Source organism: Natrix helvetica (genome assembly GCF_964273705.1).
Source record: "Natrix helvetica genome assembly, chromosome: 3".
Classification (NCBI taxonomy): domain Eukaryota; kingdom Metazoa; phylum Chordata; class Lepidosauria; order Squamata; family Natricidae; genus Natrix; species Natrix helvetica.
Genome location: NC_138549.1, coordinates 166,963,547 through 166,980,958, shown reverse-complemented (window position 1 = coordinate 166,980,958; position 17,412 = coordinate 166,963,547). Strand labels below are relative to the sequence as shown.

At 42.7% G+C, this 17,412-nt stretch overlaps 1 protein-coding gene across 1 annotated transcript in view; it reads left to right on the top strand.

The window, feature by feature from the left end:
* Positions 1-14,349: 14,349 nt before the first annotated feature.
* The window catches only part of HRH3 (histamine receptor H3), a gene marked incomplete at both ends in the record, with an annotated part of 32,655 nt that continues 29,592 nt past the window's right edge, over positions 14,350-17,412 (top strand). The window contains one exon of the mRNA XM_081949754.1: positions 14,350-14,590. Within this exon, the coding sequence (XP_081805880.1) occupies positions 14,350-14,590 (241 nt within the window). The remainder of the gene's footprint in view (positions 14,591-17,412) is intronic.

Below are 17,412 nucleotides of genomic sequence, written 5' to 3'. Positions count from 1 at the left end.
GTTAGCACCCACCCCTCTCTTAGAAAAATGAAATATCCTGGGAAATATTGAAAAGGGCAGAATATTATATTTCCCTGGATAAGAAATGGAGAAACATGTTTTTAGGCAGGAAACAGACTCACTCTTAATATCCCCCACCTTTCTCAATGGGCCATTAGTCTACTCTACATAAAAAATATAGGAATAGCCATCTACAGAAACTCACCACATGTCATCTGGGAAGAAGCAATGCTCAACCAAACTTGGACTCAAAACACAGCCTAAAATATTATCCCTGCATGGTGTCTGACAACCAATCAGAATACATTTCTTACACAGGAACTGGAAGCAGGGAGATGGGGCCAAACACAGAGTATAAAGCCAGGAACGTTCAGCATTTCACTCTCTTTTCTTCTTCACTCAATATCTGGAAGCATGTGATCACCTTTTCCCCCAGGACCTCAAACCATGTGGTCTTGTCCACCATTAAAATCATCTTTCCAAGCAGCCTCCACGCTTCCAGTGTCTTTTTCCCCACTTGGAACTGAACCCAGAAGGACATTTCTTCCAACACATCTATCTATCTATCTATCTATCTATCTATCTATCTATCTATCTATCTATCTATCTATCTATCTATCTATCTATCATCTATCTATCTATCTATCTATCTATCTATCTATCTATCCATCTATCCATCTATCCATCTATCCATCTATCCATCTGGACGACCATGTGACAGCCGTGGCCAAGGGGGCGTTTCACCAGGTTCGCCTGGTGCGCCAATTGCGTCCCCTATTGAACTGGAGCGCCCTTCGCACAGTCACTCATGCGCTTGTGACGTCCCGGCTAGACTACTGCAACGCTCTCTATATGGGGTTCCCCTTGAGATGCACCCGAAGGCTGCAGTTGGTTCAGAATGCGGCCGTGCGGGTAGTTTCGGGAGTCTTTAGATACTCCCACGTAAAACCTCTCCTGCGCGAGCTACACTGGCTGCCTGTGGCTTTTCGGGTGCGTTTCAAGGTGTTGATTATCGTCTTCAAAGCTCTCCATGGCACGGGACCTAGCTATTTGCGGGATCGTATCCTGCCCCATACATCCCTTCAGCCGATTCGCTCACACAGAGAGGGACTCCTCCGGGTGCCGTCCACTAGGCTGTGCCAGCGGGCAACCCCCAGGGGAAGGGCCTTCTCTGTGATGGGCCCGACCCTCTGGAATGACCTTCCCCCTGACATTAGAACAACTACGGACCTCCGCCCCTTCCGCCGGAAACTCAAAACCCACCTGTTCCACCTAGCCGGCCTGGCCTAATTCCAGCTTTCCCACCTCAGTTTGTATTTTAAAATTTTATGATTTGGTTTTAAGGTTTAAGTTTTTAATTTTTATAAATTTGTACAGGGGATATTTAATTCAATTTTAGTTATGTATATTTCAAGTGTATGGTTTTTAAATTTGTACCTGTACACCGCCCCGAGTCCCTTCGGGGAGAGGGGGCGGTCTAGAAGTTTAATAAATTAAATTAAATTAAATTAATCTATCCATCTATCCATCTATCCATCATCTATCCATCATCTATCCATCATCTATCCATCATCTACCCATCATCTATCTATCCATCTTTCCATCTATCCATCTTTCCATCTATCCATCTATCCATCTATCCATCTATCCATCTATCCATCTATCCATCTATCCATCTATCCATCTATCCATCTATCCATCTATCATCTATCTATCATCTATCTATCATCTATCTATCATCTATCCATCTATCCATCTATCCATCTATCCATCTATCCATCTACCTACCTACCTACCTACCTACCTATCTATCTACCTATCTATCTACCTATCTATCAACCTATCTATCAACCTACCTATCTACCTACCTATCTATCTACCTATCTACCTACCTACCTACCCCTAATATCAGTAAATACCATACTTTTTCACTAGTGTTTGAATCCATTCTCTGCAAAGAAACAGTTGAGAGCTGGGGCGTTTTTCAAGTGTTTGTGTTCTTCGTGTAGTTTGGCAGAAATTATTCTGGTCACACATTCAGTTTGTTTTCATGACTTCGATATCATCACCTCAAAGATGATGCTTCAGATAAATCCACCAACATGGAGAAGATAATTCAAAAAATAAAAACAGCCGTGGTTAGATGCACTTGGGGGTTTTCTTCACAAACACTGTAGCATACTTGCCTCAGACAGGTCTGACTTCAGACATGAATCATTCTTTTGACAAGACAACAAATTGCAGGATGCTATTTTTTTTTAATGGGACTTATAGCATCTCTGAGCTAGAATGTACAAAAAACATACTGCAGATGCTTATGTAACAATAAATATATTGATAAAATTAGGCATTGCTCTAACCTCATTCTTAATTCTGTTTTCTTTTTTTTAGCCACTCTGGGGTAGGTTTTTAGCCAGCATGTAGGCTCCCTGTGGCAACGATTTTGTGATGGGGCCTTCAAAACAATATAAAATGTGCCTATCCATATAAGCTATATATAAAGTGTGTTAGACAGCCTCGTTGATGAAAAATAATGTTTAAATTATAAAGGTAATACAGGGCACCTTGTTGATAAAAAGGTAAGTCGACCAGAGTCGCCTCGTAGGGGAGAAAGCGATAGCAATAGCACTTAGACTTATATACCACTTCACAGCGCTTTACAGCCCTCTCTAAAGGGTTTACAGAGTCAGCCTGTTGCCCCCAACAATCTGGGTCCTCGTTTTACCGACCTCGGAAGGATGGAAGGCTGAGTCAACCTTGAGCCGGTGAGACTCGAACTGCAGACTGTGGGCATAGTTAGCCTGCAGTACAGGTAATCCTCAACTTACAATGGTTTGTTTAATGACTATTCAAAGTTAGTAGGACACTGAAAAATGTGACTTACGACCGTTTTTCATGCTTATGACTGTTGCAGCATCTCCATGTGATCAAAATTCAAAGGCTTGGCAACTGGTTCAGATTTACGAGCGTTGCTCTGTCCTAAGGTCAGGTGATGCCCTTTCGCGACCTTCTCACAAGCAAAGCCAATGGGGAAGCCCGATTCCCTTAATAGCCAGGCTATTAGCTTATCAATGGCGGTGATTCGCTTAACGACTGCGGCAAGAAAAGTCGCGAAATGGGGCAAAACTCATTTAACAAATGCCTCACTTAGCGACAGAAATGTTGGTCCCGTTTGTGGTCGTAGGTTGAGGACTACCTGTACTGAATTCTAATTCACTGCAACGCCAGGGATGGGCAGCTTAAAAATGTAATAAATCCATAAGAGAAAAAGATGTTTTATTTTTATCAAAGGCTGGCACAGAGCAAGGCACTATAATAATTTCTAATAGTAATTCTCATCTTTTGATATCTACTTCCCAGGGTTCATTTGTCATAACCAAGTGTTTTGTAAACTCTTTGCTCCCCCTCCCCACTAACATTAATTTTCTGTTTTGCCCTCCCCACCCTGGGTTTTAATTTGTCCACAGGCCTGAGCCGTTAGAGATTAAAAGCAAACAGCGACACCCTATGTCCACATGGCAACATGACTACAAGCTGTTCAGCTTTTGCTAATCTGAAAGGGCCAAGTTGGGTTACTGCTTCTTTACAGAAGTATTTGGATCAATAGCCATTCTTGCCCTATGAATTTTTTTTTTACAGTGGCACGCCTTTATTTTTGCAAAGGGGAAGGACTTACAAAGCTGTTGGTAGGGACCCCATGATTTTCAGAGCTCATTTTGCAGAAGCAAAAGTTACACATGGCGAGCTTGTCTATCGCCTTCCTGCGTATCCTTAACCCTGTCTTCCCCAAAGTGGAACTTTCCAATATGGTGATATCCAATACATGGAAATTAAAGTCCAACAGGTTTAAATTCAGATTGGAGAAAGCTATTTTAGCTTGAATTATCTAAGTTTTTCCTAATTTTTCATCTTCCTCCTCTTCCTCCTCCTTCCTCTTCCTCCTCTTCTTTCTCCTCCGCTTGCTCTTCCTCCTCCTCCTCCCTCTACTCCCTCCTCCTCCTCCTCCTTCTGTTATTCTTCCTCCTCTTTCTCCTCCTCCTCTTCTTTCTCCTCCTGTTCTTGCTCTTCATCCTCCTCCTTCCACTTCTTCCTACTCCTCTTTGTCATTGCCCTCCTCCTCTTCGTCCTCCTCTTCCTCTTTTCTTCCTCGTCCTCCTCCTAAGCCACACAATAAGAAAGTCACCCCATTTTTTTCAACCTCTGCAGCATCCTATATCCGTGATGGTGAACCTATGGCCCGTGTGCCGAAAATGGCACACAGAGCCATATCGGCAGGCACACACAGTGCCGCCTATTCCTCTTCCAGGTTTCTGGCTCACATTTGCTTGGGATGATCAGCTGGCTTTCGTGCATGCAGCAGGGATGGAAAGTGGAAAAGATAGTCTTCCATTTTCCGGCGTGATCAAGTGCGGCAGCCAGTTGACTGTGGCATGTGCATTGTGCACCAGAAATCAGAAGACTAGTTTGCCAGCGTGCACATGCTTTTGGAAACCAAACGTTCATTTTCTGGTGCCCGCATGCCCCCTGGGCAGCTCCTCTTCCAGGTTTTGGCCCAGACGAGTGTGCGAAGCATGCACACACACTCTCTTTTTGGCACTCGTCGCCCTATACCCGTGATGGTGAACCTATGGCACACGTGCCACAGGTGGCACATGGAACCATTTGTTAGGGCACGCGAGGCATTGCCCTGTCAGCTCCAGCGCGCATTAATGCACTGGCCAGCTGACTTCGGCCATCTTTTAAGGCTGCTTTTTCCCTGAAGCTTCTGAAGTGTGAAAAACCGGCCCTATGGGCAAACCGGAAGTTTGGGAACGGTGACTTCCGGTTTGCTCATAGGGCCACTTTTTTGCCCTCCGGAGCTTTCAGGAGGCTTCCCTGAAGGCTCCGGAGGGTGAAAAAAGGCCCTATAGCCAAACCAGAAGTCACCGTTCCCGAACTTCTGGTTTGGCCGTAGGGCTGTTTTTTGCCCTCCGGAGCCTTCAGAGAAGCTCCTGAAGCCTCTAAAGGGCCTCGGGGGGCGCTGTTTTTGTCCTCCTCAGGCTCCTAGAAAGCCTCTGGAGCCTGGGGAGGGCGAAAAAAACATGCGTACACTGGATGGTCGTACCTGCATACACTGGTGGTCGTACACTGGATCGTGCGCATAGCATTATGGATGTGGGCATGCTCATGCACGACCTGCCTGCGCTCCTCCCACTTTTGGCACACGATCCAAAAAAGGTTAGCCATCACTACCCTATACCATTTCAGACAAATCTCTTCTTAAAGACTTCCAGTGTTGGGGCATTCACAACTTCTGGAGGCAACTTCTGTTCCACTGATTAATTGTTCTAACTGTCAGGAAATTTCTCCTCAGTTCTAAGTTGCTTCTCTCCTTGATTAGTTTCCACCCATTTCTTCTTGTTCTGTCCACAGGTGCTTTGGAGAATAGCTTGACTCCCTCTTCTTTGTGGCAACCCCTGAGATATTGGAAGACTGCTCTCATGTCTCCCCTAGTCCTTCTTTCTATTAAACTAGACAGACCCAATTCCTGGAACCGTTCTTCATATGATTTGGCCTCCAGTCCCTTAATCATCTTAATTTCAAACGATCACTAAACAAACTGTTGTAAGTCCAGGACTACCTGTAATGGGCTTTGGTACAGCTCCTTGCCACCGTTGCTAAGTGAATCACTGCAGTCGTTAAGTTAATAATTTGTTGAGTGAATCTGGCTTCCGTATTGACTTTGATTCTCAGTAGGTCACAAGAGGGGATTGTATGACCCTGGGACTTGGCAACCGTCATAAATATGAGTCAGTTGCCGAGTGTCTGAATTTTGATCAGGTGACCATAGGGATGCTGCAACAGTCAAATATGAAAAATGGTCATGTCACTTTTTTCAGTGCCATTCCAACTTTGAAAGGTTACAAAAATTTGGCCTCAATTGTGGTCGTAAGTCGAGGACTACCTGTCCTGTCCTGGCGATTTATGTATTTTTATTTTTTTTCTTCATCCCTTCTCACGAAATACTTCAGAGCTTTAACAAGCCTCTTTTGTAAACATTTTGTACATTTTGTTAATGGAAAATTATACAGATCGCAGTTCTGATTTATTATTTCTATAGCCCTTTTAATTATTGGCACATCATTCCCCCGCTTTTTTTTCATACTTTTGGTGCAGCACAGTGGTCAAATTCAAAAAAATTGTACTACCTGTTCTGTGGGTGTCTTGGTGGGTGTGGCAGGGGAAGGATACTGCAAAATCTCCATTCCCTCCCCGCTCCAGGGGAAGGATGCCGCAAAATCTCAATTCCCTACCCACTCCAGGGGAAGGATACTGCAAAATCTCCATTCCCTCCCCGCTCCAGGGGAAGGATACTGCAAAATCTCCATTCCCTCCCTGCTCCAGGGGAAGGATACTGCAAAATCTCCATTCCCTCCTCGCTCCAGGGTAAGGATACTGCGAAACCTCCATTCTCACCCTCTCCAGGGGAAGGATACTGTAAAATTTCCATTCCCACCCCACTTTGGGGGAAGGATACTGCAAAACCTCCATTCCCACCCCACTCCAGGGGAAGGATACTGCAAAATCTCCATTCCCACCTCACTCTGGGGCCAGCCAGAGTTGGTATTTGCCAGTCCTCTGAACTACACAAAATTTCCGGTACCGGTTCTCTGGAACCTGTCAGCACCTGCTGTATTTCACCCGTGGTGCAGCATAAACTGGATTGTTAAACCCAACCCCAGAAGAAGGGTTAACCGTAGTGCTCCTTTTAGGAAAGGAAGGAAGAAAAGAAGAAGAAAAAAAAAAGAAATAAGATTGAGGTGGAGGCTGGCGGGCGGGCGAGAGTAGTGGGTGAGAATGCGAGAAAGCTTAAGAAAGAAGTTGTGCCATCGGTTAGAATACAGCTCTGCTAAATGAGCTAATTCAGACTGCATTAAGAGGCACATCATTTCAAAATCACAAAATGTAATAATCCCGCTCTCTTCGATGTTAGTGAGGCTGCATTTGAAAGACAGGGTTTTGTTCCACGCGTCACATTTTCAAAAAAACACCGACAGTTGAGCTCCTTCAGAAAATAGCTCATTTGAAGGAGAAATTCTTCCAACTTGGATGCTATTACGGTAGCTTAATTCTGTCCCTTTCCTAAAGAAAGATGAGTTTATTGAATATAAGTTCTAAGAAAGGAACCCGGCTTTAAGCATCATAATGCAGAGCCTTGCTTTTCACATGTTCGGAACAAATCAGCATTGTCGTCTCAAAAACACAGAGAGATGCTTCTAATCTAAAAACTAGAAGTTAATGTGGAAAGACAATCAAACAGAACATAGCCTGAAGCTACAGGTCCAATTCAGAACCATGAATAGGAAGGAACCCTATACGAGCAATCCTCAATTTGCATCCATTTGTTTAGGGATTGATGTTACAAAGGCACTGAAAAATGTGACTTACACTTTCAGCATCCCCATAGTCATGTGATCAGAATCAGTACCATATTTTTCAGAGTATAAGATGCACCTTTCCCCCCCCCCAAAAGGGTGAAAATCTGGGTGTGTCTTATACACTGAATACAGCATTTTTGGCCTCCTGAAATCCCACCCCCTTCACAAAAATGGACCTGCAGAGGGTTTGGGAGGCCTGCAAAGTGCTCCTGGGGGCTGGGGAGGGCAAAAACGAGCAAAAAAAACCCAGGACGTTTTTTGCTCGTTTTTGCCCCCGCCCTCCTCAGCCCCCAGAAGCACTTTGCAGGCCTCTCAAACTCTCTGCATGCCTCATTTTCTACAAAAAATGAGGTGTGCAAAGGATTTGGGAGGCCTGCAGAGTGCAAAAACTTTTTTTTTTAATTTACCTCTTCAAAATCTTGATCCGTCTTATACTCCGGTGTGTCTTATAGTCCGAAAAATACAATATTCACAACATGTTATGTGATGGAGTTTGCTCTCTTTCTGGGCACAATCTCTCTGGGTATTTCTCTTTCTGGGCACAATGAGAATAGTATCTTCTGAACAAAACTCCACATTGGCGACAGGAAAGGCATCTGGCCATTAAATACTCTGCTAGCTCCATTCAGTTGCCCAGATTCCATCCTGCAAGGGATTAAAGGTGATGATGATGCGATGGAGTTGGCTGAAATGGCAAAATTGACTTCTTTGATTAAAGGAAAGAACGTAAGTATTTTTGTTCCCACAGGTGGACCGCTTCGGAACTTCGTGCTTGATGTGGAAAAGAATGAAAATTTGACTTTGGGTTTTATCAATTAGACCAGGGGTGTCCAAACTTGGGAACTTTAAGACTTGTGGACTTCAACTCCTAGAATTCCCCAGCCAGCATGGCTGGCTGGGGAATTTTGAGAGTTGAAGTCCACAAGTCTTAAAGTTCCCAAGTTTGGACACCCCTGAATTAGACTGATGTGGCTTGTTCATATTGTTATGAAAAAAACAAAAAGTTCTGATTTGAGGTTAATGCCTTATTTTACTGTAACAGAGAGTGTTGGAAGTCATTGCTTCTTTTTCTTTTCTTAACTTTCCTCACTTCTCCTTTCCTCCCCCCCCCCCGACTGCTTTTCTATTTTTTTTAAATTTTATAATACTTTATAATTCAATTTAAAAAATGTTGATTGAACACTTGCAATGTCTCAGGGTCGTGTGACCACCATTTGCAACTGTCCTGCACATGATTCCTTAACAACCACAACCTGAATCGTCATTGTACACTGAAGATCGCATTTAATTTCATTGTACAAGGTGCAATGACAATAAAGTAAACTAACTAACTAATTAACTAACCTAGAGGTCTTCTGGCAAGCCAAGTTAAGGGAGGGGGGGAAGCTGAATTTTCTTGACCAACTGATTCATTTAACAATTACAGTGATTCGCTGAACAACCATGGCAAAATTGGGCACAGCTCACTTAACCCTCGTTTTTGCTTAACAATGGATGTTTTGGTCTCAATTGCGGTTGTACATTGTGGAACTTTCTACAGTGGAATTAGAATAGGTGATCAGAGCTGCAAAGCCAGCCAATTTGTTTTGAGTCTCACATGGTGGCTGAAATGGTGCTTGCCACTTTCAATCATGTCCGTTCACAGGACAACATCAGTTGATGTCAGTCTGTATCGAATCAAGAACTCTCTAGCTGGGTCTCGCCCGAATGACACTGAGATATTGCTCACTTTAAAAAAAAATCATTGCAGATATGAATTTGCCAGAGGGCCACTGGGTTGGTTTTTGTGCTCTCTACATTTATTGATGTGACTGCCTCTGGACCCGTGACATTTTCTCAAACACCATGAAAAGAAGAAGGAGGAGGCCAAGAAGTTGGAAGAAGAATGCCTTCAAGGAAGCAAAGAGAATGTTAATATGTTAGTTGAATGGAAGTTCTAAAAAAACTACTCTTTGCTGTGGACCATGGCTGGGTGTCCTTCAAACGTCTTGGTGTCCTCAAAAATCTCCATGCATTATGCTGGCATATTTAATATAATTATTTTTTAAAGATTAGGTTCAGAACCTGGTTCTGTGGTTGACCAATTTGAACAATACAGCAGGATTCATAGTTAATCATTATTCATACAATACATGGAAAGATGGATGGAGATGGATCGAGCTCATTTGACACCAGTGGTGGGTTTTAAACTACTAAATCTATTTTGCAAATCATTTACCTGTCTTCTCTCTCTCTCTCTCTCTCTCTCTCTCTCTCTCTCTCTCTGTGTGTGTGTGTGTGTGTGTGTGTGTGTGTAAGCCAAGTCACTCACTCATCACGAAATCTCCAGAACCGTAAAGCCTACAAACTTGAAATTTGGCACATATGTTCCTCTTGGCTTCCAGGTGCTCGCTAAGAAAGGATTTTTCAAAATGACCATCAGATCATTAGTATTTCTTATACAGTAATTAACATGCTCTGATGCTAAGGAGTTAGACATTCTACTCCCCCTCCCCACCTGAAAATAACTCTGTTCCAACTGCCAGTTGCCTCACATTCCATTACCTCACCAAAATGTCTATGCCTTCCCAGTATGGAACTGCTTCCGGACTCAAGGGAGAGATATTCCCTTGAGTGTTCAATCATGGACCACCACTGAGCCAATGGATTGTGAACCTAATTTCTCCTGCATAGTCCAATCACATAGTTTTGCCGTGAAGCATGGGTATCCAGCTAGTATGTTACATTAGTGACAGTTAACAGGAAGAAGAATACTAAAACAAAACAAAATTTAAAAATCCTTCTTTGATCAGAATCCTTCTTTGATCAGAATCCTTCTTTGATTCCCAACAAAGCAATTCTCCTTTCCTAATTGGAGATGGTTCAAAAGCTAGAGGTTCTGCAGTCATCTCTTTTATTTTGATAGCTGGTGAAGGTAGTAGCAAGGAGAATCTCACACAATTACATCTTCTGCTCCAGTTGCAGACACTTCTGGAAATAGAAATATTCTCTTTCAATCATGCCCTTGTCACCTCAGAACTGGATTACTGCAATTTGCTCTTCATAGGCCAACCCTTGAGGACTATTTGCAAGGTAGAGGTGATGGATTGTATGCTTCAGTAGCTATGGGAGTACTTATGTTCATTCACAGAACATCATGATTGGGAGAGAGAATTGGTTGCAAATCAGGTTTTAGAACTCTACACAGTTTAATGCCTTAACTGTCTTTGAGATCACCTTCTCTGAGTTGAATCAGACAGTCAATGCTGAACTGAACCCAGCAGAAGCCATTGTCCTAGTTCATCATTGCCACTCCCACACAGTGTGGGAGAGGAAGGAACTGGAATATCTTACTAGACACAACATACCAGTAGATCTTTCTCGTGGGAACCAAGATCATCTCCCAGGGATGGAGGATGGAGGAGAAGAGTGCCTGAGGAACCCATCAATTAACCTAGTTGGTCAACGTGACCAGTGACACTTGGGGGTTATTATTGGTTTTAATTATGCTGAAACTGCAGGAAAGATTCAGAGTTGGTTTTCTACTGAGTGTGCCAATATGTTGTACTCAATAAAGTTCTTTGAGGAAGCAAGTGGCCTCGGAGTTCTGATTTGCTTGGGTTCATTAATAGGAATCTTGACACAGCCCTTTTAAGATCTGTTAGGAAGGGCTAGTTGAAAGTGGCAAATCTGAATGAACGCCGACTGCAAGGAACTCATATTTGAGTCTTCTCAGCTTTCATGCTTCAAGCATTACAAGAGTGGGAGAGGATATAATAGCTTTTTGGCAGCGGTTTGTTCTCTGAACTTGCTGTTCAGCTCCCAGATGTTTCATTATCAAACTTGGTAACAACTTCAGCAGGGTTTTGGGTGAAGTGACTGGTTGTTTGGGTGCAAAATTCAACTGGGGAGGGAGATGGTTGCTTCTGTCACTGATTGGTGATTCAAGTGGTCCTTAGTAGTTCATATGCTGGTTCAAAGTCAATGTGTTTATTGATGGATCCATAGGTAGAGTGTCAGGAAGCTAAACAGCAAGCTTGGAGAACAGACTACGTCCAAAACTTTCAACTTGAGCTAGGAATATTCTCAACAATTTCTAAGTGTATAATAATAGCATTCTTTAAATCCTGGAGTGAATGTCATATAAAACCATTTTTCCATTTTTCTGGAATGCAGTGCAGAGTATCAAAAAATAGAATTATGGCAAGCCTTGTGGGTTGCAATATTTTAAAGATATTCACCTTGACGTCATGTTTAATGTGTTGAGGTTTTTGGAGTATGTGTGTACCCCACACATCCCTACGACCAATTCGCTCTCACAGAGAGGGACTTCTCCGGGTGCCGTCCACTAAGCAGTGCCAAAGGGCGGCGCCCAGGAGCAGGGCCTTCTCTGTGATGGGCCCAGCCCTCTGGAACGACCTCCCCCCCGACATCAGGATTACTACCGACCTCCGCTCCTTCCGTTCAAAACTCAAGACCCACCTTTTTCAACTAGCAGGCCTGGCTCAACCATAGCTTCATTTTATTCCTCCTGGCAATCTTTTAAACTTGTAATTTTTCTAGTGGGGTATTTTAATTCTAACCTATTTTACTATTTTTATGTATTGTAATGATTGTGTGTGATTTTTATACCTCCTCCGTGTAATGTTTTATTGTATAATATGTATTTTTTATTTATTGTACGCCACCCCGAGTCCCTTCGTGGAGAGGGAGCGGCTAACAAATCTAATAAATAAAATAAATAAATACACACACACACACACACACACACACACAGTTTTTATTGTTGTAATTTACTCATTCCTTTTTAAATTACTTGCTGAATAAATTTATTTTACAGTTTTCTGAGCCTTGTTTCTGCAATCTACTAGTGGTCTAGACTTTTTTAAAGCTCAGATATGGTAGACTTAATTTTTTTTAGTCCTAATTTCAGAATACAGTAAAGTAGAAAACAAAATTCCTGTCTACTTTCTCACCCATATATAATCTGATAAGCACTTAATCCTGATTACTGAATTCATAAAGTTTGTGGTTTTGCAAAACTCATTGAACTACAAATGGCCCAGGTCCAAAAATACATTACACATACATATGATAACCACTAACCAAGCTTAGCATGCTGCAGGAATGAATCTGCTACCTCTTTACCCAATGTAGTTAAACACGCAATGGGCTTTGGATACTATAAGTGCTATATATAAATCAAATGGCTGAGGTTTCAATAGTGAAGACTCACAAGTGCATTTTCTGAGAACAATTAATCAGTGGACGACTTTCCTCCAGAGGTTGTGGGTGCTTCATCGCGGAAGGTTTCCAAGAAGAGACTGGACAACCATTTGTCTGAAATAGTAGAGTTTCCTGCTTGACCAGGGGGCTGGACCAGAAGATCTCAAAGGTCCCTTCCAACTCTATTACTGCTATTTTGCACATATACAACCACAGATAAGGAGGCTGCGTTGACGTAAATTACTGAATGAGGTCATGAAAAGAGACATTGGCACAACGTATTGGTTAGTGTCACTTCCTTTAAGTTCTTTTTGACTAAGCATATCATCAAACCTAGGCCATTAAATTGCTTATGGCTTATTTGATTGTTTGTACGATTTCATTCAGGAGCTGATATTAACCATTCACAGTACTGAATAAGATAACAAGATCTTATTTCCTCTAATCAGTTTCCCGCCCGCCCCCCTCTGCCTGGTCCTATTGACAATTCATCAACCTTATCCCAAAAGCAAACAGGCTGGTCCCACTGCTCTTACCGCCTGCTTGAAACTCGTTGGGAGATGCTTGAAAGGCAGAAATAAGGGAGCAGATGGGAAGAGAGAGGAGCAGAGGCTGGGCTCTGAACCTGGCTGAGAGGCCAATGACTGCTCAACCTGACACTGTCCAAAATCACAGCCTAGCAGTAGACTCACAGATTATTTATTTATTCATTCATTCATTCATTCATTCATTCATTCATTCATTTTATATATTTCATCAAGCATGAATTAGATAACAGATATATGTATAAACATGATTATGAATACATGAAGTGGATAGAAATACAAGGGAACATTAGGACAGGGACGGTAGGCACGCTGGTGCGCTTATGCATGCCCCTTACAGACCTCTTAGGAATGGGGCGAGGTCAACAGGAGACAGTCTAAGGTTAAAGTTATGGGGGTTTGGGGAAGAAACCCCAGTGTCAGGTAGTGCATTCCAAGCATTGACCACTCTGTTGCTGAAGTCGTATTTTCTGCAATCAAGCTTGGAGCGATTTACCATAAGTTTTGTATCTATTGTATCTATATTTTCTCAGCAATTATTTCCCCCCCCCCCCCTCCTGGGCTGAGAAGCAACTTGGCTCCACCCTTGGGAGAAAACTCTTCGTTTTGGTCCGGAGTCAGTCACTTCCGACGCTGAGCAAAGCAGCTGCTGCAAATAGTAGAGCCAGCCCCCACTCACACCCCTCCGCATCCTTTCCTCCACTCCTGCCGTTCCCTCTCTTTTCCCAGTCAGGAGAAGAAGTGGGAGGAAGGAGAAAGGAAAGGCTGAGTTTCAATAGGAGGAGAAAAACAAAAACCCTACAGTCTCACGGGGAGAAAGAATCGGAAAGCAACGGAAAGAAGAAGAAAAAGCACTAGATTTTTTTAAAAAAAGATATTGCTATTATTATTTCACTGAGAACTCGAGAAAGAAAACTAACCGCTTAGGATCGAATGCTGCCTTAGCCGATCTGCTGAGCTTCGGAAAGGGACGAACCGGCTAAGGGCGCAATGCCGAAGCGGCTTTCTCCGACTCCCTCCGTCCGTGAGAGGCGAGTCCCGCCAGGTAGAGCCGCTCAGAGTCCCTTGGAGTTGGCCGGCTATAACCCATGTCAATAATAGATCCTATAACCCAAGTCCCTGACGATGACGCCGCGACTTCGCCTGGGCGTTTGAGCCTGCGGAGAGCGCATGGTGCTGAAATGGACAGTTCCTCCTGGAGCGCCCGGGCTGTGAACGGTTCGGAGAAAGCGCAGGGAGAAGATCTCTCCGGCCACTTCTCCACGACCTGGACCATCGCCTTGGCGGTGCTGATGGCTTTGCTGATCGTGGCCACCGTGGTGGGCAACGCGCTAGTGATGCTGGCCTTCGTGGTGGACTCCAGCTTGAGGACGCAGAACAATTATTTCCTTCTGAACTTGGCCATCTCTGATTTCCTAGTAGGTAAAGTACCTCACCTGGTTTCCACTTCTCTTCATCCAGAGATCACGGATCAGGGTTAAAGCATTTGGGACCCTCGGGGTTTACTGGGTTGGGGGCCCTTCAGTTTTAATATACAACTCCGTTGTGAGATTTAATCATCTGTTCCACCACCATTCTGAGCTTCGTAATAGGTTTTTCAAATCCTCTGGGAGTTGATTTTCCCGATCCATCTCCTGGCTGGGTCTTCATTCTGATATCTCTGGAGTTGACTCCAAAACCCACCCATATTTGTACCGCTGTCCATCTTTCAAGAATATTTGCAGCTCGGGATTGAAATGAGGGGTCCTTGATACTCTCTGAGCTTGGTTGCTTTTTAAATTATCTTTCATTAACCAAATACTGATGATTTTACCTAGTTTGGGCAATGAAATGTCTGAATAACAGAGTAGAGTTGGAAGGGACCTTGGAGGTCTTCTAGTGCAACCCTCCGCTCAAGCAGGAAACCTTGTACCATTTCAGACAAATGGTTGTCCAATCTCTTCTTAAAAACCTCCAATGTTGGAGCACTCACAACTTCTGGAGGTAAGTCGTTTCACTGATTAATTGTTCGCACTCTCAGGAAATTTCTCCTTAGTATCAGGTTGCTTCTCTCCTTGGTTAGTCTGAAAGAAAACAACCAGGCTCAGAGAGGATTAAGGACTCCTCACTGTTACTATTTTGCTATGCTCTTGCCTGAGTATGTGCAATTCCTGAAGAATGTAATGAAAGCTTGCCAGCAGGCTGTCATTCACAAGGCATTTAACTATGTTTTGCAGATGATTTCTCTGGACACAAGACACACTCAATAGAATAGAATAGAATAGAATAGAATAGAATAGAATAGAATAGAATAGAATGGAATGGAACGGAACGGAACGGAACAGAACAGAACAGAACAGAATTCTTTATTGGTCAAGTGTGATTCGACACACAAGGAATTTATCTTTGGTGCATATGCTCTCAATGTATATAAAAAGACAAAATACATTCATCGAGAATCATAAGGTACAACACTTAATGATAGTCATAGGGCACAAATAAGCAATTAGGAAACAATATCAATTTAAATTGTAAGGATACAAGCAACAAAGTTACAGTCATGCAGTCATAAGTGAGAGGAGATGGGTGATAGGAATGATGAGAGGAGCAATAGTAATAGTAATGCAGCCTTAGTGAATAATTTGACAGTGGTGAGGGAATTATTTGTTTAGCAGAGTGATGACGTTTGGGGAAAAAACTGTTCTTGTGTCTAGTTGTCTTGGTGTGCAGTGCTCTATTGAGTGGTTTTGAGGGTAGGAATTGAAACAATTTATGTGCAGGATGCGAGGGGTCTGTAAATATTTTCACGGCCCTCTTTTTGACTCGTGCAGTGTACAGGTCCTCAATGGAAGTCAGGTTGGCAGTAATTGTTTTTTCTGCAGTTCTGATTATCCGTTAAAGTCTGTGTCTGTCTTGTTGGGTTGCAGAACCAAACCAGACAGTTATAGAGGTGCAGAGGACAGACTCAATAATTCCTCTGTAGAACTGTATCAGCAGCTCCTTGGGCAGTTTGAGCATCCTGCCAACAGGAAGAGGAAAGGAAGAAATATTTCAATGTTTTTTGCACCATAAATATTGATGGGTTATTTGTTAGATTTACAGCAGTTCTTTGCTCCTGAAACAAGGCAATTCACTGCCTCCTCCAATTTTTTCCCCTCGAGAGAAAGAAAGGACTGAACTGGCCCAGAGTGATTTGGGTGTATTTGATCTTCTAATCCAGTGATTCCAACACCACAGCCTTTGTTAAAATGGTGAGAGGCTGCAGATGTATTTTTTTTTTGCAGCACCTTTAAAAAACACAGATTTAGGAAGTTGAAAACTTCAAGTTGTAATCCATTTAGATATATGTAATAATATTTATTTATTTATTTATATTCATGTATCAAATTCATATTCCGCCTGTCTTCCCCCAAAAGGCGACTCTGGTCAGCTTCAGCAATATGCTTAAGAAATAAGCAGAGCTGCTCATACATTTCAGAGCTAGCCTCTGAAAATCCTGCCAGCTATGTAAAATATTTTTAAAGCATTGTTGATTATGTTGGAGACTCCCCAAATTTGGGCTGGATTAGAAAACCTCTAAAGGTTCGTTCCAATCCTGTAATTCGAAGTTGTCGCTGGGTGGTAAACTACAGCTTTCATCAGTCCAAATCCAATTTGGCTACTGGCTATGTTGGCTTGGTTTAGAATTTCTACCCAAATACACTTGGATAACATCAAAGTAAGGAGATCTATGCTGATATTGTTTTTGGAAATGCAATCAAACCACAAAATGAACCTCCCCCCCAAAAAAATAATATCTGGGCAGAAGTTGAATTTATAACTAATTGAAAGTAACTGGACATTTTTCTTTATTATAGAAACAGTGTTATCTAAAAACGTTGCTTTTCGATCACTTCACAGCTGGGTTCAACTGAATCATTTAAACTTAAAATACTGCATTGCTTGGGACACAAAATCCTAAATGGATTGACTTAAAAAGAAAGTCCTTATACTTAAAGAACTTATTTTCATTCTGTAGCAGGCCTATTTAAATCCAGAGTTATTAATTCTGTTGCCCAGCAGGTGGGCACTTCCTAGCATATGAAATATGTCTGCATCTATAAAGACGTGTTTGATTTATATCGAGATGAAAAATTGGGGTAGGACAAACTCAAAGACCGAGATCAGATGTATGAATTGGGCTTGGTAAAAGCAAGGGGAAAGTTGAACCAATATCACAAGATACGCCTATTTGAACTTCAAACTGACTCTATTCTTAAGTTTCA